This window comes from Suncus etruscus, chromosome 5 (genome assembly GCF_024139225.1).
Source record: "Suncus etruscus isolate mSunEtr1 chromosome 5, mSunEtr1.pri.cur, whole genome shotgun sequence".
In the NCBI taxonomy this organism is placed as follows: Eukaryota; Metazoa; Chordata; class Mammalia; order Eulipotyphla; family Soricidae; genus Suncus; species Suncus etruscus.
Genome location: NC_064852.1, coordinates 18,232,002 through 18,258,978, shown reverse-complemented (window position 1 = coordinate 18,258,978; position 26,977 = coordinate 18,232,002). Strand labels below are relative to the sequence as shown.

At 49.5% G+C, this 26,977-nt stretch overlaps 1 protein-coding gene across 3 annotated transcripts in view; it reads right to left on the bottom strand.

Moving 5' to 3' along the window:
- Positions 1-26,977, bottom strand: part of ABL1 (ABL proto-oncogene 1, non-receptor tyrosine kinase) — a 92,831-nt gene that overhangs the window by 21,834 nt on the left and 44,020 nt on the right. For 2 of the 3 annotated variants that reach the window (XM_049773989.1, XM_049773990.1), the window contains exon 1: positions 15,693-15,851. The exons of the other annotated variant lie outside the window; for it this stretch is intronic. In XM_049773989.1, the coding sequence (XP_049629946.1) occupies positions 15,693-15,771 (79 nt within the window). In that variant the 5' untranslated portion in view covers positions 15,772-15,851. Of the gene's footprint in view, positions 1-15,692; positions 15,852-26,977 lie in introns of those variants that run through there. 3 annotated transcript variants of the gene reach the window in all.

Sequence of the window (26,977 nt, the reverse complement as noted above, 5' to 3'; positions counted from 1 at the left end):
GGAAGAATTAGTCCCCGGAACAACAAGGCTGTCCTTCTCATGCCTGCTGTCACTTCGGAACATCTGTCCGCCTTATGTTTAACCGACACGGGAGTGTAGAACTTCTACTTTCCCAAATCTGGGGAAAACACAGATTTTCATTCCAGCATGGTAACTGCTTGTCTCAAATGGATTATACATTGTAAACTGAAGCACTAGGGACCAGGCGATACGGCAGTGGGGAATGTGCTTGTCTTGCATGTGGCTGACCTGGGTTCGATCCCCAGCATCCCATTAGGTCTCCCAAGTGTGATCCCTGAATGCAGAGCCAGGAATAAGCCCTAAGCACAGCTAGGTGTGGCTCAAAAACCAAATAAATAAGAAGCAATAAACTAAACATGAATATTACTTAAGCAGAAATAGTCTACCTTCCTATATAGTTGGCATTGCTTGTGTTACTTTATAAAATAAATAAAAAGTCACCATCAAATAGTATGTGTGTGTACATATTATAGTGTATAATTATGTATATTTTGGCTTTTGGGTCACACTCAGCAGTGCTCAGGGCTGCGAGTTTACCAACAGATCCCTGGCTCTGTGCTCAGGGATCACTCTGGCATGGTTCTGTGGGATCCGATGTGGTCTTTGAGGTGTCAGAGGTCTTGCTCCCACCTTTCTCCCACCCATCAAACAGTACAGAGAGCTTAAATGGAAGAACAGCCTTTCAATTTTGTTTTGTTTGATCATTACCCAAACTCTCCTGCATTTCCTGGCTAAGACCAACACAACACAGAAGACAAATGGCATTCCTGTCCTCTTTTCACACACAGGTGAGAGCTCTCTCCTTAACACTGCTTGCCCCCCATCTCTGAATATCCAGCTGTCATTAAGGGCCCCTCTTCTCCTCAGGCCTCTACTGGCATCCTCCGTGTTCTCAGTAACAGATGAACACCTCTATTTCATGTGCTTCTGGCAAGAACATGATCTCCACTATTCCCTTCACAGGGTCAGCAACTGCCTCCCCTTCGCTACCGTAGGGCCTGTACAGCTCCTTTGCCGGCTGGAAATGTATCGGGTTTTCCAACTTGTTTTCCAACTGCACAACTGTTAATGCTTTCTCCACCTGCAATGTCTTGATGCGGGGGTGTATGTATGTGTGTGTTAAGTCACAGGCCTTGATGCATGTGCATGTGTGCGCACGTGTGTGTGTGTGTGTGTGTGTGTGTGTGTGTGTGTGTGTGTGTGTGTGTGTGTGTGTGAAGTCACAGGGCTTACAGGCAAAGGAGCCTGCTTTGTCCCCTGAAAAGAGGGCTGGGAACAGCCTTGAGCACTGGAAGGCGCAGCCCAACCCCCTTCTACATCCCATCCAACAGCAAACAATGGAGCAACATCTTGTAGTAGTGACAAGGTGTTTAGTCCAGGGTTAGATGGCTTCCTTTTCCTCCAAGTTTCTGCCTCACTTTCCTTTACCCATAGACTCTGCTCAAACTCTTAAGACTGTGTTGCTGCCCCCAATGCCCTGAAAGGAGCGGAGTGGGATTGGTAACAGCTTGAAAGAGACACTGGGGATGGTTAAAGAAAGTCATTTCCAAGGGACCCATTCTTTTCTCTGAGACGGGGGTGGTGGAAATCCAAGGAACATGGAAACCCATGCCTATGACACATATGGAGTTTGTGTGAACAGAGCCACAGTGTCTGTTAGGGAGAGACCCAAATCGTCATTTAAGGAAATCACACTTGGGCCACAGCAATGGGGTACAGCATATATCTTGCATTTGGAAGCCCTAGTTTTTTCTCACAATTTGGGTTGCCGGTATAGGAAGATCTTGGGCCTGGAGAGGCAGTTCAGGGGGTTGAATGCACACTCAGGTTTGCATAATTCCCACTGCCAAGTAGGGGCTTAGTCCCTGAGTAAAGGGGATAAGATGTCCGACTTTCCCCAAAATACATGGCTGGAAGGTAGTATAGAGTTTAGGGTATATACAGGGCAGTTTGATTCCTGAACTATACGGCCCCCTGAGCACTACCAAGGGTGGTTGGTCCCTGCCTGGCTCACAAGCACTTCATCCTTCCTAGCATTCAACCAGCAAGCCTGGTGACTGAGAATCCCAAGGAGTAGCCCTAGACCCCATGAATACTGAAAGCACCCCCCCCTTTTTGGTAGGAAAAACAAATTCTGGGGGCTAAAAGAAACAATACAGCAGGTAGTGATTGTCTAGCATCTGGCCAACCTAGGTCCCATTCCAAGTATACCACACAGTCCCCTGAGCCCTTGCTAAGTAGTGATCCCTGAGCAGAGTCAGGAGTAAGTCTTATGCACTATTGGGTATGGCCGACCCTACCCCAAATAAAACAAACTTAAGAGAGGGCAAGAGATTCTAATGTGAAAATAATGGAAGGATTTGCTACATGTTATACTGGGAGGTACACCCGGTTCTGCCCTCAGGAATCATTCCTGGAAGTACTAGGAAGAGCTTAAGAGATGCTGGGAAGCAAACCCAGATCAGCCATGTGCAAGGCACGTGCCCTCCCTGCTTTACTATCCTTCTGGTCCCAGACCTGCCAAACAGATGGTAAAACAACAGTCTTCCCCACTTTGTGAATTCAGAGAATCCCACACATCCTGTCCCAGTGGTGGGCAGGCACCCATTTCAAGGAAGGAACAGGCAGAAGGCTTACCCATAGATGGGTATGTAGCTGACCTGATGTCCTTTAGGGTGTTTAGCACCACCGAAAGAGAGCCTCCAAATGAGAGCACTGATTAGCCCCACAGCACTGCTCCTATGTGCAACCCCCATCACAAACAGAACAACAGTGGAGGGCCCTGAAACAGCTGAGAATTTCTCAGAGTTTCTTGACTTATTTCCTATTGGAGTGCCCTCAGACCTTCTGGGGCCCCTTCATTCAACCAGTTGGCTTCCAGGTGTCAGGCAGAGTCCTCAGCCCATCCCCTTCATGAGGTTTCCATGTGCGGCTTCCCGGAAATACCCTGGGGGTCCACAAGGACCCAGTTGACACATGCTGGTCTTGGCTGACCTTCCAGACATGTGACAGGGAGCTTCGAAATGGATTCTGGGAAGGCAAGTATGTCTCCAAAATAAACCAAGTCAAGCAGCAGGTCTTTCTGTTCTAGCCTTTGCTGTGTTGATGCCCTTGCATCCCATATGGTCTCCTAAACACCACCAGGTGTGATTCCTGAGCTCAGAACCAGGAGTAATCCCTGAGCACGGCCGAGTACGGTCCAAAAACCAACAAAGAAGCACCGGCTTTACTAACCAGTCTCTATGATGCTCTTTTAAGAAGAACTGCACCAAAAATGAGAAGAGCAAAGGCCAATAGGGGTTTGTTTCCCAAGGTACCCCATATGGTCAATCTCCTGAGGCCTGCTAGGAAGGATCCCTGAGTGCAGAGTCAGGAGGGAGCCCTGAGTTCTGCTGAGTGTGGCCTCAAATATAATAACAAGAGGAAAGTGAAAAGCTGTGAAATTTGGGAGAGGACAATGAATGCTTGGGATTTCTGCCTGGTAAGTACAGGGGGGGCTGTGCCCTGTGGCCTGGGACTATTCTGCCTGGTCACTGGGGGTAGAAGGGGGCTGCTTTGCCTGGTCAGCGCAGAGGGAATTGTCCCCCATAGGCTTGGACTGCTTCTCTATACCAGCAAGCTGTGTGCAGACAAGGTTCTGTCCAAAGCTGTGTGTGCGCTCTCCTCTGGGGTCGAGGCCCCAGGGCCAGGAGCCTCCCTCCGCTCATCTCTGGCAGGGGAGGCTGCACCGGAAATTAAATCCAAGGCAGGAATACAGAAATGCTTTTCTTCCCAAGTGCCATCTGACCTCTCTAACAAGCATTCGCAGCATCTGGAGTTGATCATAGTTGCATAAGCAGGGGAAGTGGCCTGGAAAACACCTGGGGTGGCCAGAAGGTGGACACCAGCCGAAAGCCCACTTGGGTCCTCAAGCGTGGGCTATAGGGGAACTGTGTTCCCCCACTTTCCCATTCCCCCTGGGAAGCTCATACATGGGGATAAGACAGCTGTGCTGTGGGGAAGCAAGGGGCCTCATCCCTTCCAATTCAGGACGCAGGAAGCCCATGGCACTCTCGCCCAATCTCCGCCCCATTATTGCTCCATTCCACAAATTAATGGCCAAAGCCCAAAGGAAGTATTGCTCACGCCCGCCTCAAGAGTGAGGCGCTCAAGTGCGGCCACAGGCCAGGCCTGGACCCTCAGCCAAGTCCCCCTCCAGACTGATGTCACAACTGACTCACAGCAACTACATGCCAGATTCTTTGCTTCACTTTGGAGTGAGCTGTCAACCTCAGAACGGTCACAGCTTACAAGGCCTGAGCTGCAGAATGTTCTCCTTGGCGAAGAGACCATCCTCCACAGTCTCCATGCCAGGAAGTCAGGACTCTAAAGATGCCCCAAGATTTCATTCAAGAAAGGAGTTTCAGATCAGCTCTCTTCATCTGCTTGTCCTTCCAACTTACTTTGTCTTGCCACTTAGGCTAAATCTTGTCAAGGAAATGTTAGTTTCTGCCTACAATTTGTCACAGTGGCTTTAGTGAAGACTTTCCTTCCTGAGGCAAACTAGACTGATATTTAAGCCCAGGGACCCAAAAGCAGACTCAAGGACAGGACACTGCTCAGCTTGCAGTGGGACCTGGGTTCCATCCCAGCCTCTGCATGGTCTCAAGAGCACTGCCGGGCATGGCCCCCAAGCAAAGACGCAAGAAAGGTCTTTATGTTTCATTTCTTCAGCCCATTTAAAATCCTTCTGCAACCTCACCTAATTAGTGAAAACCTTTCTCATCTTCTCACCAACAAAACTTGAGTGAAAGTAAATAGACAGATTGCTGGACACTGGAAATAGGGAGAAATAGTTAAAAAGATACAAAAAGACACCTCCAACCACTAAGAAGGCATGGGACCAGCAGGAGAAGCAAGAACAAACTTTGAACATACACTAAGACAGCACAAGCACTGGGGCTGTGTATCATGATAACCAGGGACAACAGAACTGAGGTCACCTAAGGAGGGAAGGAGAGGGGAAGGGCCCTGGCCTGTGGTGGAGGAATTCTGGCATGCTGGTTAGGAACACAATACTCCAAAAGCATATCAATCTGGGGCCAGGGAGATAGTACTGCCGAGAGGATATATGCATTCCCTATGGTTGATCCAGGTTCGATCCTCCATATCCCCGATGGTCCCCCAAACCTACTGGAGTGATTTCCGAGTGCAAAGCTACGAGTAATCCCGGAGCACCCCTGGGTGTGGCCCCAAAACAAAAAGACGACAAGAATGATGATGATGACAACAACACATATCAATTCTCTTGTAAACTGTTTCCCCCAAAATCACATTTCAAAGTATATGGGAGAAGGGAAGAGAAAGGGGAAGAGTGTTGCACCTTGCATGAAGCCAACCCAGTTTGTGCTTTGACACTGCATTTGGTTCCCCACCACCACTGCGAGAGACCCTTGAGCACAGGTCAGTAGTCTCTCGATTCTATCTAGGTGTGAACCCACCAAAACAATCAAACTCCCCAAACCTGAAGCATGCTCTAAGATAGAGCACATGCTTCGCATAGCCTGACACCAAATTGGCAGTAAGCGTGCCCTGACCTGAGCACAGCCTGGCATGGCCCAAGCATCCCCCTTCAAAAATAGTCATCTTTTAATTCAGAGCAAATTAAAAAAAGATAGTTGGGACCTTCAAAATTGTTTTATATCAAGATCATCCTTTCTTAAGGTTATGAATCACCCATAAAAAATGTTCACCAAGGCTTTTCTGCGGGGGGCCTCTATCTGGTCCGGCCTCCTGAGGCCAGTTGCTGAACCCCCCTGGAAAGCAGGAAGAGAAACTCACCCACACAAGGGTGAATCAGGGAGAGGGGCTGCACAGAAGCTTCCATGGCTACAGGTGCACAGTGGCCAACTCTGAACCCTCACAGCAATCAGGGAGGTGAAGTGTACAGGATTTAGGGGGTGCATGTGTTTTGCTGACTCTCAATTATTTGGTCCCTTGTTGCTTTCCTCTTATCTCCTCCTGGGCCCTTCATTATTTGCTGTCATTTACAAATCTATAAAGCAGATCCTGCAGACAGGAGGGATGGCTCTGTTTATTTCCTACTCTGTTCCAGTGGATGAGATCATGCCTAGGCAATTCTCAAGTTCAGAACAACTTCGGACAATGTTTCAGAAAATGAGCTTAAAGGAACCATCTTTGTCCAGTGCCTTGAGCCCAAGAAAAGTCATTCTTTCTGCACCCTACAGGTTCCTCTGTCTCATCATTTAGACCCATTACACAGACCAATTAAAAAGTTCTTTTTTCCTCTTTCCTTTTTGGTGTTTGTTTCACTTAGGAGACCCACAGGGTGCCAGGAATGAAACCCAGGTTGGCCATGTACAAGGCAAGTACTCTCCTTGCTATCACTCTGGCTCAGCAATTCAAAACGTTCTAAAAAAAACAAATTCAGCTAAATGCAACCTGGGTGTGAGCATCACACTTTGAACCAAACTTGGCCAGCATCTCAGGAAGCAAGGGTCAGGTGGGCAGGGAAGAGAAGGCTCTTCTTGCCCTTATGGGACAAAATCAGTGACATACAGGCTAGCAACAGTTTAAGGAGGGCGGAGCTGACATGATGTGGAAGAACAAGAGGGGTAGAGCTGACATGGAGTCTGTGGCCCACTAGACAGACATTAAGGATGAGGTCACAGGGCTGTGGGGGCCTAGAGCAATGGTCCTCAACAGTCTCCTGACCTTGCGTCCTTCCTCTGGTCCCCTAGACTCATTTGTTGTGGACACCACTGCAGACACCCTGGCTGAGCCACTGGAATGGATAGTCAATGGATGAGGCTGACAAGTGAGCTGTGTACACTCCAGAAGGTGCTAGGAATCGATAGTACACAGGTGACTAACTGAAAGGCTTTTGGGCTCTTGCATGGAATCCAGGGGCTCCCTGTCCCTACTTGAAAATAAACGCTAAAGCCTCATTTGATCAGCTTCTGGGGGAACTACCTAGACCATGTGAGGGTGGGGGTAGTGGCAGGAATACAGCAACGTGTGTGTGTGTGTGTGTGTGTGTGTGTGTGTGTGTATCAGCAATAGACAAGTGCCCTACCTATGCTCCAGCCCAATAAAATACCCAAGAAACAAAAAGCTTTAAAAATTAGTTATTTGGGGGGCGGGAGCGTGGCACAAGTGGTAGGGCATTTGCCTTATGCATGCTAACCTAGGATGGACCGCGGTTCAGTCCCATATGGTCCCCAAGCTGGGAGCAATTTCTGAGCTCGTAGCCAGGAGTAACCCCTGAGTGTTACCAGGTGTGGCCCCAAAACAAACAAACAAACAATAGTTATTTTGGACCAGAAAGGTAGCATAGCAAGAAGGGTACTTGCTTTGCTCGCAACCAACCCAGGTTTGATCTCTGCCACCACATACGGTCCCCTGAGCCCCACCAGGAATGATCCCAGAGCACAGAGCTAGGAGTAAGACCTAAGCATTGCCAGGTGTGATCTCCCCTGAGCGAAGTTATTTCAGTTGGTCTGAGGCTCAACCTCTGCAGTTCTTTTGCATTTTAATGTTCTCAGGCAATTTTGCTGAGGTGCTGGGAGGGCTCACAGGGGTTGAAGGCAGGAGGAGTGGGTAGATATTATTCTTTGGGGGCTTGTTTTGAGGGACTATGAATGAAATCAAGGTCTTGGAACATGAAGCCTGAACTCCTTCCCTAGCCTTGGCCATTCAGCTCACCCCCTTACTCCTTCCTGAAAAGATACCAGACCCCTCCCCACCAGCAAATGACGAAATACAGGCACCTGTCAGCATTCCGAGGGGCCTCAAGACCAAACCAAACACGGAGGTCCCACAAAACCTCCTCAGACCACTTTGGGAGCACCATTCCCCGTGCCACGGCCCCTGTTCTGTCCACTACATGGTGGTCTCACTTCCCCAGAATGCTCTCATCGACTCTGCCCTGCTCGGAGCCACACCCCCACCACAGATGTCCCTCCCAGCCCTTTCAGTCCCCCCTTCCTGCTGCCACCAAGGGGTGTTCCCACAGGTCAAAGGGGGTTCTATAAAAAATACTCAGGAGGAAGCGGGGGACGGTGGTGTTGGTGGTAAAGAAGGCAGAAGGGAGCCTGGCAGGGGCCTCACCTGGAACCAGTAGGACCCTTTGGGCTGAGCAAGGCCCAAAGGATCCCCTCAGGACACAGGATACCTGCATTGGTCCACCCGGGGTTATGTGTGTGCTCCAGAAATGTCTCACAGAGACTCCTTCAGGGTTGGCCCTACTTTTCACCTCAGCTGTCCCAAACCCTTGCTCCCCCTTTCTCTTCCACCACTGAGGTGATGGCTGTCATGGCCAGGAGTAGGAGTTGGGGAACACAGAGAACAGCTATGGTGATACAACTGTGACTGGGGGCACACTCTGCTCTGTGACAGTGACAGGACTCGAAGCCAGCAGAGCACCTTGCTTGGGGACCGAATTCCCAGAGTGGGAGTTTTCCCTAGGCAGGCCTGTGTACCCCTGGACTACAGGCTCTTCCAGTAAAGCTTACCTACTATGCCCAGTGTCTGGGGGCTCCACAGCATTATCCCCCCCACCAAGGACCTAAAGCTCAGATCTCAGCTTCCTGGGTTTAGACAGGCTCAGTTTTTGAGTCTCAGATTTGCAGCTACACAATTGAGCCTCGTTGGACAGTGGGAAGGACTCACCTAGTACGAAGAGGGGATGCCCTGGACTCAGGGATTCCTGCACCTGCATAGGGGAGCCAGTCTGCCCATCCCTATGAACAGTTAGCAATACCCTAGCAGGGGAGGAAGAGCAGGAGTGATGGGCAGCAGTGATGAACAGTGAAGGACTGGGGAAACCTTCTGTCAGGAAGAGTGAGGATAAAATGCTGCTTCTCATTTTTACAGATACTCTTGGACATCTATACACTATACATAAGGTATAGTGGGAGAGAAATCTAGCTCTTGTGCTTTGAAAGCAGAAGTCCTTGAAACCACAATTCATCAGTGGGGAGCAGCCCTGTGCTGGCCAGCGAGATAGGCAAGCCTGTCAAACACACACACACACACACACACACACACACACACACACACCCCACACCAGCTTTCCTTAGCTGGCCACACAGGGTTCCTCTACCTGCCAGGTATCTCCCTCTGCCGAATCCATCACCTGGGCTTACGTCTTAGTGCAGCCCCAAATCATGAACAGAGAGGCGGTCCACAGAACCTCTCTGGGGGCCTGAGTGGTTTCTATGGTCCTCCGAGTGACAACCAGACCAAAAGGTACTTCTGTTCCAATACGTGAAGATGGGTTCAAGTTATGACCAGTAAGGCCCATTTTAAGGCTCTCTGAGTAGAGTGCTTGAGTAGGAGCTGGCACAATGGAGGACTAGGCATGGGGGACGGGGACATGGAGTTCTGGCTCAGGCTTAGGTCTCTAACTCCCAACATAAGGGACGAGGCTCATTCTGTACCAGTGGGACCCACAGCGTGACAACTGACCCTTTACTGGAAGCAGCAGCACTTGGCACATCACCCCCATGGCTCAATTCCCTGTGGCTAGGGCACATACCTGTAGCAAGGACAATGTGGAAGTCAGGGAGGCACCTCCTTTCAGTCTATCCACCAGTGTCCCCTCTGTGCTACAAGTGCCAATCTGGTCCTCAGTACCTAGCTCGGTTTCTTCTCCCCCTTGGGACCAACCCTCGCTTTTCCCCACAACCTCTGCTCTCCCTCAGTCTCTGTCTCCCTTTCAGCTCATCCCCCAAGTACTGTCTCCCCATCTGTATGAACAATCTTCCTGGTGAGGATGCAGAAAGCAGGACGAAACACCAGGGAGAACCACCAGGTTCTTTGTGGACTCCAGTGCTCTTCCTCAAGGCGCCAGAACTGGGCCCATAAGGCAAGAAAACAATGTCATCTGCTAAAGCCTCAGTGTTTTCTGCTTTCAAAAAGCACGTTCCGAGGGCCTGGGAGTGAATCCAGGTAGCGCACTTGGCCTGACAGGCCTGAGTTGATTTACACACACACACACACACACACACACACACACACACACACACACACACACACACACACACACCCGCTGACTGTGATCTGCACTGTACACACACACACACACACACACACACACACACACACACACACGCTGACTGTGATCTACACTGCCACTGAGATCACTGTTGCCACCAGTGTGTCTCCAGCCAGGACGACTGCCACAAAGGAAAGGGAAGAAAAACTAGGAGCTAAGACATTATTGTTTGAGTTGTTTTCTGGTGTTTACTCATGACCCACCACTGTCAGGGTAGGTTCAACTCTCTCAGTGTCCTGTTTGCTCTTCAGTTCTTGGGTGCGATGTACGGAATTGAGTTCCAGAGTGATAAATTAATGCTCTGGTTGCTGTTACTTTAGAACAGGCATAGCATCCCCAGGCTAAGTAGGTGCGTCACATAGGACACCATGTAATGGAAGGTACATGTGTAAAGGATCTGAACCGTGTATGGGCAGCAGAACAATTACAAGGGACAAGACTGTTGTCCCTCCTTCAAACAGCTTCACTTGCCCTGGTGCTAAGATGTTCCTAAGATCTCCTCTTACCCATGGTAGAGTAGGCTGCCGAACACTGTCAACTAAGCTCAGGGAGTATGACGTACATTACAGATCTCTAAAGCCTGCTCCTGAGGCTTTGTTCCTGCTTCTACTTGAGAGCAGCCAAATTCCAACTTGATTTTATAACAAGATCATAATCGGCAGGAGATACTCAGTCCTCAAGTGTTTAGAGCCCTAAAACACTGCTTCTGGAGAGAATCCTGGCACAAATTCACTGGGAGCTCTTCCTTTGCTATTCAAATATCCACTGTGGGACTAGGGGTGGCTCAGAGGAAGGGAAGCTACAGTCCATTTTGCTCAAAGCTAAGGATAGGAAGTTCATTATCTGCCTGAAAGCCAACTTGGAAACTAATTGCTTCATTGACAATACGAAAAATGCGGGGTGGGTTCAGCTGGATCCTGCTGCCACTTCAGTCAATAGAGAATGGAGCAAGGTCAACATTTCAGGCGACTACATGTTTGTTGAGGGCAACACTGGTCAACACAGGCTCAAATCTCCCTGTGCAGGCCAGGTGTTACACTACACAAATGAAATTCTCTCACGCAACTCACATAGTCCAAAGAGGAAGGGCTACGGCTTACAAAAGGGAGTACAATGAGGCCCATGGGGCATTCACAAGAACAGACCAAGGCAAAAAGTTATGTGGGCTGAAGGGAAGCTCCAAGGTTCTTGTGGGCATGAACACACACCTCTAGTATGTACCTCCAGGCTTTCAAATTCACACGTGCACTATCCCATAGGTCCTTCTAGCCACCCTTCTAGAGCAGGCTGGACAGAGGAGGCTGAGTCAGTCAGTCAAACAGAAGTGGGTGCTCCTGACCTCACAGTAAAAAGGATTTCCAGGGGTTATAGCGACAGTTCCAGAAACTGGAGTGCAGGTTTTGCATCTGGGATACCACATGGTTCGTCTAGCACCACTAGGAGTAGCCCCCAAAGCAAACAAAATTAAAATTCGCCACAAAATGCAAAGTTCTTTTCATTTTTTTTTTTTTTTTTTTTTTTGGTTTTTGGGCCACACCCATTTGACGCTCAGGGGTTACTCCTGGCTATGAGCTCAGAAATCGCCCCTGGCTTGGGGAGACCATATGGGACGCCGGGGGATCGAACCGAAGTCCGTCCTACGCTAGCGCTTGTAAGGCAGACACCTTACCTCTAGCGCCACCTTCCCGGCCCAAAGTTCTTTTCAACCCAAATGTATTGGGGTTCCTCCTACTCTCTGTCATATTCAGTGCCAAGGCCAGGCCAGTCACACCACATCATAAGGGTTCGACACAGATTGGCTTCTAAGAGCTTCCAAAAAGAACTTCAGCTTTGCCTTGTTACTAAGCAAGGGGGTTATCTGATTACTTCATGGGAGGAGTGTTTAGATGGAAGGCAGAAGTTCTAAAAGGACACTGGGGTGGCAGGTCCCATTAGAAAACATCAGGACAAGGGGTTGGAGGCAGGGCATTTGCGGGTTCGACCCCTGGTATCCCGTACAGTTCCCCGAGCACTGCCAGGAGTAATTCCTGAGTGTAGAGTCAGGAGTAAGCCCTGAGTAATTCCTGGGTGTGGCCCCCAAATTAAAACCAAAAAAATAAAAAGGAAAAAAAAAGCAACAGGCAATAAATGATGTGCTCACAAGCACTTATAAGAAGTTTGCAAGTTCAAGAAAAGTTCACGGACATTCATTTCTGAAGCCATAGAACAAAACAAGTCCAAGCCCAGTGAATGCACACAGGCCAGATAGAGCAAACAGGGACAAAGTCGGCCAAACGGGCCACAGTCCTTCCGCCTTGGGCAGGGAACAAGAAATCCCGCAAGGGAGATGAGCTGAAGGCCACGAGGCGAGATGTCCTGGGACCTGGCCCTGCCATAAACATACATCCGAACATAGCTAGAACACAAGTCCTGCGGAAAGTACTAACCTACCAACTCCTTCTAGAAGGACCCCTGAAGAAAGGGAGGGATAGCTCCAAGCAGACACTCTGCTTGGAGGCAAAATTATCATTCACTGCCCCTATTCTAAATCATAAAAATACTCCATCTAGTTATCTGATGATAGATTGGACATTTTTGTACAGTTTGCTGCCAAAGGCAATCATTTTCACCTACTATGGATTTCTTAAAGAGAATAAAAGAAGAACCATTTCAGATGTTAGTTGAAGTTTTTGGGGAAATATCTGGAGATGGATCCCAGGAAACACAGCCAAAAATCCCCCAGCAGTTCACTGGCAGGCAGCCCTGTTTCACATGCTCCCCCAAACCACAGGCACCTGCTCTGTCACCTAGGCAAGTTCCTTAGCTGTCAGTGCCTCAGTTTCCTCATCTGTCCATGGAAGCAACCCCAGGGGCCAACATGAAAAATAAGCAAGTTTAACTAGAGGTGCTGGCCTCCCCCACCCCACCCCACCAATAAGATTTGGACCACATTCAACTCTTCCCAAGCCCTGGAAGTTGGGGCCCCTTGCACTGTGGTGTCTGTAAACACCCAGAGAACAATTCCAGAGGTTGGTAGAATGGAAAACACTGAGGTCCTGCAGATGCCAGCTTCTCCTGAGCCATCTCGAGCCCTTCCCGTGTTTTTTTTGTTTTTGTTTTTGGGTCACACCTGGCAGCACTCAAGGGCTACTCCTGACTCTACACTCAGAAATTGCCCTCGGCAGGCTGGGAGACTAAATGGGATGCCAGGATTCGAACCACCGTCCTTCTGCATGCAAGGCAAACACCCTACCGCTGTGCTATCTCTCTGGCCCCCTTCCCGTGTTTTAAGGAACTATAAAGAGTTTGTTAAATTCTCTCAGCTGGGCCGGAGAGATAGCATGGAGGTAAGGCGCTTGCCTTTCATGCAGAAGGTCATCAGTTCGAATCCTGGCATCCCATATGGTCCCCTGTGCCTGCCAGGAGCAATTTCTGAGCATAGAGCCAGGAGTTTCCCCTGAACACTGCCAGGTGTGACCCAAAAACCAAAAAAAAAAAAAAAAAAAATCTCAGCTACCCAATAATTCCCTTTTATTTTTTCTAAGTAATGAAAGTAAGGAAAATAATGGCAAGAAAGAATACCGGAAATGATGGAGTCCTACATTTGACCCAGGCAGTATGCTACATCAATCTCTCCTCTCCTTTCCCTTCCCCTCCCCCTCCTTCCCCTCTCCCCCACAGGGCCATGGACTTGAGAGAGGTCAACACTATTTCAAGACTTGGTGGAATGAGGTACTTGTTTTCCCTAGAAACAATACTTAAATCAGACAGGGAAGGCCCATCTGTCAGGAGTAAGCCCTGAGCACTGCCCGTAAACAATACCAGACCAAACTAACTTCCCTCCAGCTTCCAGGCCACAAACGTTCATTCATTGACGGGCTGACCGGGGCTGAAGCATCCAGCTGAAATGGAGCTGACTGTGCCTGCCACCAGCTTGAGATGATGCAAGTGAGAACATGCTCCCAAGGACATCGGGGACATCAGCCCAGGCACAACAGGAGATGGTGTAGGGGGCTCCAGGGCCAACCTTTTGGGGCCAATCACCCATCCCCCCTCTGTTCCAGGAGCCCCACTGCTCTGGCAGGAAGGGCAGGAAGAGACCCTCTAGTCAGAAGCTGTAAGGAAGAGGAAATGAAGGGGGTAGGAAGTTCCTCCATTTATTTCTTCCTCTGTTTTTTTTTTTTTTGGTCACACCCAGCAACGCTCAGGAGTTACTCCTGGCTCTATGCTCAGAAATTACTCCTGGTAGGCTCGGGAGACCATATGGGATGCCCAGATTCGAACCACCGTCCTTCTGTATGCGAGGCAAACGAACTACCTCCATGCTATCTCTCCAGCCCCTATTTCTTCCTCTTTAAAAGAAAAAAAAATCATAGATAATTGCAGCCACTACAAGGTCACAGGGCGGGAATTCAGTTGAGTTTCAAGGCTACACAGCAGGAAAAGGGGAGCACTGGTGCTCCACGGCAGTCACCCTTCTGGAGGCTGAAGGCAAAGGGTGTTCCAGATCCTTCTGGAAGCTACAGTGTAAAAAGCGCTCCTCGATGGAGCAGAAAATTAAAGCCAAGTGGGGAGGAGGGGAGGAATAAGAGAAGAAAACGAGAACAGAGTGGACCAGAGGGAAATAGTAGATTTGGGGAAATGCCTGTGTTCTATGTAGCCTACTCGGGTTCAACCCCTTACTCTTTGGGTGCCCAAAGGTCCTGCCAAGAGTGATCCTAGAGCCAAGTATAGGTCCTGAGCTTTGCACTAGGCATGGCCACAACAAAAAACCCACCAAATACCAAATAGAAAGGAAAGGAAGCAAAAACGAAATGCTTGAAGCTTCTGCCTGCCCCCAGCACTAGGAGGGAAGCGTCCAAAACGTCTTCATTTCCCAGCATCCCATCTGGTCCCCAAGCACCAGGGCTGATTGAGCACAGAGCCAGGAGTAAGTATCGTCGGGTGTGGCCCCCAAACCAACCAAAATACTTCCATTTTAAAATGAGGTGCGACTGTTCTTTTCCTTGAACCCTGCAAAGCAAACAAATTCCTAAGACGGCTCTGGGGCCTGCCCACAGGATGGTGCTTCAGTTGTCTGTGTCTCCCCGTGGCCTGTAGATCAGATGGTGCGTCTGAGTGTATAAGATCACTTGCGATTCTGTAGCCATAAATGGTAGAGCAGGGCCCCCTTTGTACACCAAACTTAATGAGAATCATCTGCTCCCAAACTCAGGGCGACCTTCCCAACACACACAATTCCCCATTCCCGATGGGTCAAATTCCGCGGGGCCTGGAAGGCGCGTGGCTTCCTCAAAACTCTTGGCAAGAGGCCCCCAACTGTGGGGTGGGGGGCTCGGATCCTGTCGCTGCCATCCCCAACGGGACTCCGCGAGCAGTGTTAAGGCCACACCCTCCCAACAAGGCACAGAGAAAGATGAGGAGAGAGAAGAGAAAAAGAGAAAGAGTGGAAAAGAGAGAGAAAGGAGGAGGGAGAAAGGGAGAAGGAAAGAGGGAGAGAAAAGGGGAGGAGGGAGAGAAGGGGCAGAGCATAACGGCGGGCGGGCGCGGGAGGCCCAGGCCTGGGAAGGCCCAGCCGGGGTGTGGGTCTCTCGCCCCACCACCGGTGGCCCCCCGGGGGTGGGGGGCCGCTTACCTTCCAGGTAGCAGCTGGAAGACGAGGAGAGCCCCTTCTTGGACTTGCAGCCCACCAACTTCAAGCAGATCTCCAGCATTTTCCCGGCCCGCGCGTGGGGGGCCTGGCCCCCGGCTGACTCGCTGGCCTGGCTCAGGCCCGACTGGCGCCGCGTGCCCCGCGCCCTGGCCGCCTGGACATGCCGCGCCCGCCTGCCCGCCCGCCCCCGCCGCCCCGACTCGGCCCGGGACGCGCCCGCTAACAAAGGGCCGTCAGCCCCGGCCTCCAGGCCCGCCCCCGCCGCCGTAACCCCCTCGGCGCCGCGCCCCGACGCACGCCGCCCCGCCCCGCCCCGCGTCCCGGCGCCGCACCGGGGTCCCCCAACGCTCTCCTACGGCGGGCTGCAAAAGTGTGGGCTTAGGAGGCCGGAGCACAGCGGGGAGAGCATTTATTTGCCCTTGCACGCGGTGACCCGGGCTCGATCTCCGGCATCCATCCCATTTGGTCCCTGGAGTTGCAGAGAGCCAGGAGGAACTCCTGAGGGCTGCCGGGTGAGGCCCCCAAACAAACAAACAAACAAACAAATGAAAGAACAACAAAAAGGCCAAAGCGAACGCGGATTCCTCTGGACTGGCTCAGAGCTGGGGGACCCACAGTGCCAGTGCGTGGCGACTCACTTCTGGGGCTCCGTGGCAAGGGGATGGTGGACAAGTGGACTTGGGGCTTCTGGGGTCCAGGCGGCAGTGCTGCCCTTTCTTCGGAGAACTCGCCCTGGTTTGCTGGGTTCCCTGAAGCTACAACCATCTGTGGGTACAACTCTGGCTGGGACTGATAATAAACATTAGGAGGCTTTATCATAACAATAACCCTAATAATGTGCTAGTTGGCAAAAGGAGAAAGTCTACTTCTGTGGGAAGAAGCACCAGGGTCGGATAGATTTCGGGCACCCAGGGGAAAGGATTAGTTGGGAACTAGTGTCAGCAGCTGCAGGCTGCGTGAGGGCGCAGGAGGGTCTGCGTGGGGAAGGACATTCTCTCCATTCCCAGGAGCGGCAGGAATGAGTGTCCCGAGTCTGCAGGTACAAACCCTGAGGCCAAGTCAGAGGCCAAGAGCATCTTTCTCAAAGTCAGCTAAGCAGGCATCACCTGATCAAGGCCCAGTGTCCAGGGCTGAGCTAGAGCCCGCTCCAAGGGGACAGAAGCTTTGCCTAGAAGCTTCGTCTACCTGCTCTTTGGTGAAAGGGTGAAGTTTAGTAGAAAGCTGAGGGTAGGTAGGAAACGAAACTGGCTATACACAGGACGCTAAGAATATTATTATACTTTCCAGTCCGGGCCATGAGGACAAAACCTGGGTGTGTTCAATGAGCGAGGACCCCATCATATCCAGTCTTCAAGACTCAGACCTGGAGCCGGAGAGATAGCATGGATGCAAGGCGTTTGCCTTGCATGCAGAAGGACGGTGGTTTGAATCCTGGCATCCCATATGGTCCCCCGAGCCTGCCAGGAGCAATTTCTGAGTGGAGAGCCAGGAGTAACCCCTGAGTGCCGCCGCCGCCGGGTGTGATTCTCCCCCCCCCCCAAAGACGCAGACCTGTTCCAGGTGGGCTGCATGCAAGGCAAATGCCCTACCCTTCACTATCACCCCAACCCCCACACACTGTCCCTTACCAGAGCAAACAAGAAAACCACCTCGTGTTTCCCTGGAAGTCTCCCTCTGCAGAAAGCACCACTCCCATCCTGTCTCTGTGGTGGAGGCAAGTTCACTCCTATCTGTCCAGTGCCTCATAGGGGCAACAGCACCCACCAAGAAAACCCTCTTTCAGACTAAGAGAAGAATCTCAGTAATAGTTATGTGGGGCCCTCCTCTGAACAAGGAGGGATGCCACATTGTAAAGGGCCACATGGTATAGATGTCTTAGGCTTCTCTTTCTTACGCCTACGCCTACATTTCCATTAACGCCACCCCAGCTACATAGCCATACCAGGAAAGGACACAGAGAGCGGTAGAAAGGTACCCTAGACAACAGCCAATCGTCTTAAAGATCATCAAAAGCTTGAATCATCTCCTCATCCCCTCTCTCTATAAACTGGCTTGTGACCTTGATGGAGGTCATCCCATCCTGGAAACAGCCCTGGCTAGCCAGTTTGGGGCTTGTGGCTGATGGAATAGTCTTGCTTTGTTTTATTTCAATTGTGCAGTCTTGTCCTTCAACCCTACCATTAGCTTTTAAAAAGAAACTTTCCATAGTGGGAGGGGAATGGCTCCAGGCTGGATGGAGCACATACTCTGCATGTGGGAGCCTGGGGTTCAGTCCCTGTCACCATATGGTCCCTGCACCCCAGCACTCCCCCTGTATGGCCTCCAAAAGTTCTTCAAGGAAACACAGGGGCCAGGGCTGTTGTTTAGCCATAAAGCAAGCATGTGCCTGGCATATGTAAGGTCCCAGATTCAATCTAGTACCTTCCTCTCCCCAAATTTAATTTTGAAAAAGAAAACTCTCAATATAAATAACAACAGATGCAAAGAAAACTTTTAAAATCTGGGGCCACACATGGAGGTGCTCAGGGCTTACTTCTGGCTCTATACTCTGGGATCACTCTTGATGGGGTTTTGGGGGGACCCTACGGACTGCCAGGGATTGAACTTGGGTTGGTTGTATGCAAGGCAAAAGCCCTTCCCGCTGTGCTACTGCTCCAGCCTACCCCATTTGTAGATTTTATTTTATTTTTTATTTTTTTGGGGGCCATGCCCAGCTGCCCTCAGGTGTTACTCCTGACTCTGAGCTCAGGGGACTGACCATATGGGATGTTGGGATTGAACATAGGTCAGCCATGTGCAAAGCAAATGCCCTACCCACTTTGCTATCTTTCCAGACCCCGTTTGTAAAATTTAAGAACACAGAACTCTAGAACAGTCACTAGAGGAGGTATCCTCTCTAAAGGCTTGAGCATAAGGACTGAAGTCATTGTGGACTGTGAGAGGAAGTGGAAAGATAATGTGAGAGGTTGCTGTTTTTTAAATTAACTGAATCACTGTGAATTACCAAATTACACAGTTATTCATGATTGAGTTTCAGGGGTACAATGACTGAGTACCAATATCTCTAGTCCCTCCCAACCTCTATGGTAAATACTTTTACCTTCTTTTTTCCTTTAAGGCTTTGTGCTTTGCAGTACTTTATGGTGCATATCTCTGTACTTCCTTTCAACACCCAGTTCTTTTTTGTTTGTTTGTTTTGGGCCACACCCATTTGACGCACAGGGGTTACTCCTGGTATGTGCTCAAAAATTGCCCCTGGCTTGGGGGGGACCATACGTACTACGGGACAGGGGGGGGATATAACCGTGGTCCGTTCTAGGCTAGCGCTTGCAAGGCAGACGCCTTACCTCTAGCGCCACCTCTCCGGCCCCAACACCCAGTTCTTATCCAAACTGACCATTTCCTACATCACTGTCAAAATGATCCCTTCCGTTTCCTAAGTCTGTCTGAAACTGCCCACTGCACATTGGCTGTCTGCCCACCAGCACACTGCCCACTGTCCACACCACACATTGACTACCTGTACAATGTTCACACTACCCACCTGCCTCTAGCTCTCTGGGACTGGCAGTGGGGGTAGTGGCGGAGGGTCCTAGTAAGCTGGCAGCACTTATGGGTCAAGTATTACATAAGCCCAGAAGAAGGGAAAGTAACAGTGGCACTGAGTGAGTGCCACCTCACCTTACCAGTCCAAGGCCTCACTCTGAATCTTAGGAGGACAATCTCCACTGCTGTGGGGCCTGGCTGCACTGGTAAGAGTTGGGTTTTCTCCTCTGTAACTCTGAGCTCACAGAGACCAGACAGGAGCCCAAGATGACTCTGGAAAGTATATCCTGCGTAAGTAAGCTGGTCTGGCTGGGACAAAGTCAAGGGCAAAGGAACCAGCATGGGAAGTGAGAAGGAGCCCAGAGGGCACATGTAGGAGCAAAAACAATCTAGTAGAGTGTGCCAAGATTTGAGGAACTGTGATTACTAAAGGCAGGACAGCCAGCTGAGCTCCATGTAGGAACTAACCTGTGAGCAGCCCCAGCACAGCTCCTAAGGCATTGCTCCCCGAGTCCTGTCAACTCCAGGTGTCTCGAGGGCCAATCTAAGTTGCATCTGAGTACATCTACTTTCAAGATCACTTCATAAGGGTAAGTCAAATGTAATAAATCTCTTGGATAAAACTAGATTAATACGATCATCTTATTTTTACTAGAAATCAAAGTGACAAAACACATGGTTAAAAATTAGTATATTGGAGCTGGGTAGGATAGAACAGCAGACGGGGGGGGGGGGGCTAATTTTGTACGAGTCCACCCAAGGTTTGATGCCCAGCATTTCCCATATGGGCCCTCAAGTACCACCAGGAGTGATTCCTGAGTGCAGAGGCAGGAATAACCTCTGAGCGTCACTGGGTATGACCCCAAAATAAAACCGACAAAAAATTAGATAACGTAGATTGGAGATGGCTTACTAGCAAAGCACAGGCCTTACATTACACTTTTCATACTGCATTTCAGTCCTTAGCAATCACCCCAATAAAAACATAAATAGTACTAGGAGTTGGAGAGATAATTCAGTGGGCAGGGCACTTGCCTTGCATGTGACTGATCTGGGTTCAATTCCAGATACCATATATGGTTCCCCAAACACTTCTAGAAGTAGTTTCTGAGCACACACCCAGGAGAGACCCCTAAAAACGGGTAGGTGTGACCCCCAAACCAAAATTAATAAGTAGTTACTAAGAGGTATGGTTACTTTTGAAATTTGACATGATCTTATTTTAAATCTGGTCTTTTTAAAAATGTATTTTTATTTAGATACCATGGTTTAAATCTAATCTTACATATCTGCCTTTATTAAACTGAATAAAGACAAGGCAATCAAAAATAGCAACGCTGCATAAAAACCCTGCAAATAATTATCTTGAGACTAAAAGCTTAAGCACAATTAAGTAGAGGCCCCTGGTCAAAGCCCAATAGTGCTTTAAGTTTCAAACACACGCTCGCTCGCACTGCTTTGGGCTGCCACACTTGAGTTAACTCAGATCTGGGGAACCAAGGGTTAACTCTGTCCTCTGCTCAGACTGAAAGAATCTGGAAAGCAGATTGCAGAGGGCCTGAGAGATCACGTTACTGGGGGGGGGGGGTGGTGAAGGCAGCTGGAGGGGAGTGTAGGGAGAATGGCTGAAGGAAAAGAAAACAAGGCCCCAGGAGGGAGAGGGAGGCGATGAGGGGTGTACAGCTAGTTCTCTGGACAGCAAAGGTGGTGTCCTGGTCTTGAGCAGACTGCCCAGTTCTGTTTTAGGGGCTGGTAAACCTCGAAATGAAACACCCGAGGGAGCCCCATGTCTGCGCCTTCCCAACAGGACGAATCTGTTTTGTTGTCAAGGTTCTGCGCACACACAAAGGATAAATCGGATCCAGAGCCTCCTTCCCACCCTGGCTGGGAATGGCCTGTCCCTGGAGAGGCTGAGGGTCCAGGGAAGAGGCCCCTCGCTCCAGGGCTGTGGTGGGGAGGGCCTGGGGGAAAACCGGGCTCCAGGCCTGGCCCAAGCTCCTCTTCCCGCCCCTTCCCACCAGCTGGGAGAGAAGATGCGGCCTCAGAAAGGAAACTCCAGAATTGATTTAATCGCTCAGCTATTTTTACATTCCCTGAGCAATACTCATCTCTACGGCAATGTAAATATCAATGCTCATGACGGCTTAAAAATCACTGTTTGCTCCACTTCCAGCTATGAGACCTATTACAGCCACAGTGGCGTGATCGAAAATGAGAATACAATTAGTTCCTCAGTCAAATTAGGCCAAGAACTACCCGCTGCCCACATTATTCTTGGAAGGTGCTTCGGAGAGTGCTCAGGAGACAGGGCCACTCCTGAGGAGTGCCTTCCGGGGAGATGTTCAGGGGACTGGGTCACCCCTAAGAGTCCCTCCCAGAGAGATGCTCAGGCTTGGAGGTGGTGCTTCTAGTCTGGGCTCTACATTTACAGGTATCGTGGAGCGGCCACTGGGCCTCATCAGCAGTGTCGGCCAAGAGTCATCTGGTGGAGGATAGGGCACTGAGGAGCACATTAACATTTAATATTGGGGATCCTGAGAGATAGGACAGCAAAGAAGGCACTTGCCTCGCATGCAGAAATGCATGAGCCCCGTCAGAAGATATCTGAGCACTGGCTGGACATATCCCAAAAACAAAAAGGTGTAATAACGGGCACAACAACTAATAACTTCATCAACATTATTAAGATAAAACTATCATTTCAGAGGCCAGAGATAAAGCACAGCGGTGGGGCATTTGCCTTGCATGCAGAAGAATGTGGTTTGAATCCCGGCATCCCATATGGTCCGCTGGGCCTGCCAGGAGAGATTTCTGAGCGTAGAGCTAGGAGTAGCTCCTGAGCGCTGCTGGGTATGACCCAACCCCCCCCCCCAAAAAAAAAAACTATCATTTTGGGGGCCAGAGAGATAGCACAGTGGTAGAGTGTTTGCCTTGTATGTGGCTGACCCAGGACAGACTTGGATTTGATTCCCAGTATCCCATATGATCCTGTGAGCCTGCCAGGAGCGATTCTGAGTGCAGAAGCAGGAGTAACCAATCCCTGAGAACCACCGGATGTGGCAACAAAAACAAAAACTAAGCCTTTTGGGGGGCTGACGAGATAGCACAGAAGCATGCGGCAACCCAGGATGGACTTGGGTTTGACTCCCAGCCTGAAATTGCCTGAAGCAATTTCTAAGTGTAGAGCCAGAAGTAACCTCTGAGTGCTGCTGGGTGTGACCCCCCAAACAAAACAAAACAAAAACACCAAACCAAAACCAAAAACTATCATTTCTCTTGTAAAACCTGACAGAGGACAAAAAGCACTATTTAAAAAGTGTCTTACTAGGGATCAGAGCACAAGTGCAACAAGTAGGAAAGCCCATATGGTCCTCTGATCATGTCAGGAGTGATCCCTGAGCACAAAACCCTGAGCACTGCTGGGTAAAAAAGGAAGGAAGGAAGGATGGAAGGAAGGGAAGAAGAGAGGGAGGGAGACAGGAAGGCAGGAAGGAAGGCAAAGCATCAGCTATGAAACTGAAATCAGAAGCATAATTAGATCCTACTCTCTCCACACCAGGCCAGGAACTATACAATAATTATAACCTCCAAGACAGGTAGGGGGGCTGGTGAGATAATCTAGCAGAGACTGTGATTGCCATGCATAAGTCTGACCTGGCATCCTCTATTGTATCCTATATGGTCCTCGACCTGCCAAGAGTGGTAACCGAGTACAGAACCAGGAGTGAGCCCTGAGCACTACTGGGTGTGGTTCAACCCCTCTGCCAAAGAAACATCAAACCAAGTAGTCAGGAGGGGGAAAAAGAGGAAATTCCCACATTACTTTAATCATTTGGGGACCAGGGAGATGGCGCAAAGGGCAAATGTATATGCTTCACACCCAAAGGCCCAGATTTAATCTCTAATATTTCATGTTGGTGCTCTGGAACACTAAGCTGGGAATAGGCCTTGAGCAATGCCAGGTATGGCCCAAAATCATAAACAAAGATTAAAAACAAAGGGAAAAAATTATTTGGCAATTTTTTTCTTTTGTTTTGTTTTTAGATTTTAGTTTTTGCACCATACCAGTAGTGCTCAGGGATTACTCCTGGCTCTGCAATCAGGGATAACTCTTGGTGGGACTCAGGGGACCAAGCATGTGGGGTTCTGGGGACCAAACCCAGTCAGCCACACACAGTCAAGTGCCCTATCTGGAGCTATAGCTTCAGCCCCAGTTTTGTTTTGTTTCTTTTTTGGGTGTTGGTTATAATTCTTTTTGTTTCTTTTCTGGATGTTGGGCCATATTCAGAGGTATTCAGGACTTAATTCATTTACTCACTTATTCAGGACTTACATTTACTGAGCTTTGTACTCAGAGGACTATATAAATGTCAGAGACTGAAACAAGGCTAGTTATGTGCAAGGCAAACACCTTAACCCCTATATTATTGCTCTAGCCCCACTTGGCAAATATTTACAAAAGTTAAACATAAGTAGAGCCTAGGGATGAGGCCCAGTTGCAGACTGGCAGGCTCCCCTGAAGGAGACATGAGTTGGACCCCTGGCACAGCTGGATATTCAACCTCAAGCCAGCCCCCAAATGCAACAACAAAGCTAAGTACAAGACCGAACAATTCTACTCCTCAAAATCTACCCCAGAGCCGAGCCAATGTACCCACATATCTATGTATATGAATGTTCATAGCAGATGTTCATCTATGTATATGAATGTTCATTGTAAAGTCTAAATACAGTCTAAATAAAGTCTAAATAAATAAATAAAATCTAAATAAAGCAATCCCAGTATCTATCAATTGGTAAATGGAAAAGTAAAACGCAGGTCCAAAGAATGGAATCACTGCCAAGAAAAAAAGGATCAAACTAAAACAAAACAAAACAAAAATACATGCTGAAAATGAAAAATGTTGGTCACAGAAGATGATGGATGGGGGGGCCGGAGAGATAGCATTAGAGGTAAGGAGTTTGCTTTGCATGAAGAAGGACGGTGGTTCAAATCCTGGCATGCCATATGGTCCCCCGAGCCTGCCAGAGGTGGATTTCTGAGCATAGAGCCAGGAGGAACCCCTGAGCGTTGCCGGGTGTGACCCAAAAACAAAAAAAACAAAACAAAACAAAAGATGGTGGATGGGGGCCGGGAAGGTGGCGCTAGAGGTAAGGTGTCTGCCTTACAAGCGCTAGCGCAGGACGGACCTCGGTTTGATCCCCCGGTGTCCCATATGGTCTCCCCAAGCCAGGGGCGATTTCTGAGCTCATAGCCAGGAGTAACCCCTGAGCGTCAAATGGGTGTGGCCCAAAAACCAAAAAAAAAAAAAAAAAAAAAAAAAAAAAAAGATGGTGGATGGTCTGATTTTATTTCGTGAACCATGCAGAAAAGTCAAAGCAACCTGAACAGAAAGAAGATTAATGGTCATAGGGGAGATGGTAGAATGGACAGTAAAAGGGCAAGCATCAGAGATCTTTTACTCCCCCCCACCCCCACCTTTGCTGTATGTGGAATGGCACTAGCAGTGCTCAGGGTCTACTCACAGTGGATATGTGGGAAGAACACATTGCCAGGTAACTCACCAGCCCCAAGCCATCTGTCAGAACTCCTTTGGCTAGTTGTTTGGTTACTGGTGTGGGGGACCACATCCAGCAGTGTTCAAGACCTACCGTATTTTCAGGTGTATAAGATGACCCCCTAATTTTACAGTTAAAACATAGGCTTAGGCCTATATTCGCTGTATAAGACAGAACGTTCCTGTGCTGCAACTGTATGAACCACAGTGAGCCAATCACAACTAGCAAAGGTTCAAAGGTTATACTGTAATAGACTTCCTCTCTGACTCTGGCCAACCTGAGCAGGCTTTTTACAGTGTAGATTTGGGTACAGAACATTGTATAATTTGCATGCATAAAAAGCCTGCATGGATTGTCTGAGTTACAGAGGTGATCCGAGCAGCCTTGCAGTGATTGGTGCAGGTTTGAGTTGGAAAATTCGTTTTGTGGCAATATCCAGATGATTTTCGTTTAGTGGCATATCGAGACATTTTTGGGGATATATTCAACGTATAAGACGACCCCTGATTTTCGGTTGACTTTTTTCATTTCAAAAGTCATTTTATACGCCAGAAAATACGGTATTTCAGGCTTTGTGCTCAGGGGGTCACTCCTGATGGGAGTTCCAGAGATCATCTAGGGTGCTGACAATCAAACCCAGGTCCACCATGTGTACAAAGTGCTCTCCATGCAGTCCTATCTCTCTAGCCTCTGCCCAGGACCTTGACAGGTGATGACAGTCATCAAGGACTTGAACTGTAGCAGTGGCTGCAAACACTACAAATGTACTAGCCCATACTGGTTTCATGGCAGGAGAATCCTCCTAGTCAGACCTGCTAGTAAAAAGGGAGAGGGCCATATGTTACTTGTGTTATTGGCTGTAGACTGTTTCCAACTGAATGTCACACATACTTGAGACTTAGGGCTAGAAATGCAACTGGTCTGGCGGCCATGGGAAGACCAGGCTAGACATTCTGCTGGACACAGGCCACATACATGAGGGGCTTCTGCGATGAGCCATTCCGGGGAGGATGAAAATGAAGCTGCCACAGACAGTCTGATATGGGTTCTGACTCTCAGCTAAAGGAGGTGTGATGGGGAGAAACAGATACACGCTGAGATGATTAAGGCTTGGTGGTACTAGGGTCAGAGTGAGAGCATAGTGGGGAGGGTGTTTGCCTCGAACACAGCCGACCTGGGCTTGATCCCTGGCATCCTACAGGGTCTCCTGAGCTTGCCAGGCATTATCACTTGAGTGCAGAGCCAGGAGTCAGCCTTGAGTTCTGGGGGGGGGCGGGGGAAGACCATCCTCCGACCTAAGAGATTAATGGGCCAGAGTAATAGTACAACAGGTAAGTGCAGGCAGCTGTCCTGGATTCGATTCTCGGCATCCCACAGGATTCCCCAAGCACCACTTACACTGACTCTTAAACTCAGAACCAAGAGTAACCCCTGAGCATTGCTGATGTATGACCAAAGCAAAGACCTGGTGTCAGTGGGGGGCCGTGGCTTGGGCTGCCTGACAGGGACATCTGAGGAAGGCAGAGGCACACACATGTCATCTTCCCGAACAAAGTTGCCTTCTGGGGATCCACGTTACCCAATTTATGCCTCAGCGCCACCAGCATCCTCTCAGCCCAGACAGGTAATTCTCTCCTAGATCAGAGTGTCATGGTGGATTGTGATAATCAATATGCGAAGAAGAATACTTGGGATCGATTACTTGGAGGGGACTGGGGAGACAGCGCAAAGGGCTGGGGCAAGTGTTTGGTGTTCCAGAGCTGAGGGATCGATCCTGTCATTGCATGGTCCCCTGAGCATCGCCAGAAGCCACTCTGAGCTGGGAGCAGGCAATAAATACCACTGGATTTGGCTCCCCCAAACAAAACAGAACCCCCTCAAAAAAACTGCTGTCAGACAATTTCCATGTAGGTTATAACTGCTCCAAAGTGCTGAGAAGATATGGACAGAGCAACATAGCAGGGAGGGCATTTGCCTTGCACACAGCCACCCTGGTTTCAATCCCCAGCATCCCATAGGACCCATGGAACTTGACCAGAGTGATTCCTGAGTGCAGAGTCAGGAGTAAACCCTAAGCATCGCCTGGGTGTGGTCCTCCCACAAAACAAAAACAAGTAAAAAAAAAAAACAAAACAACCCATGCAACCCCACAAACCAAAAAA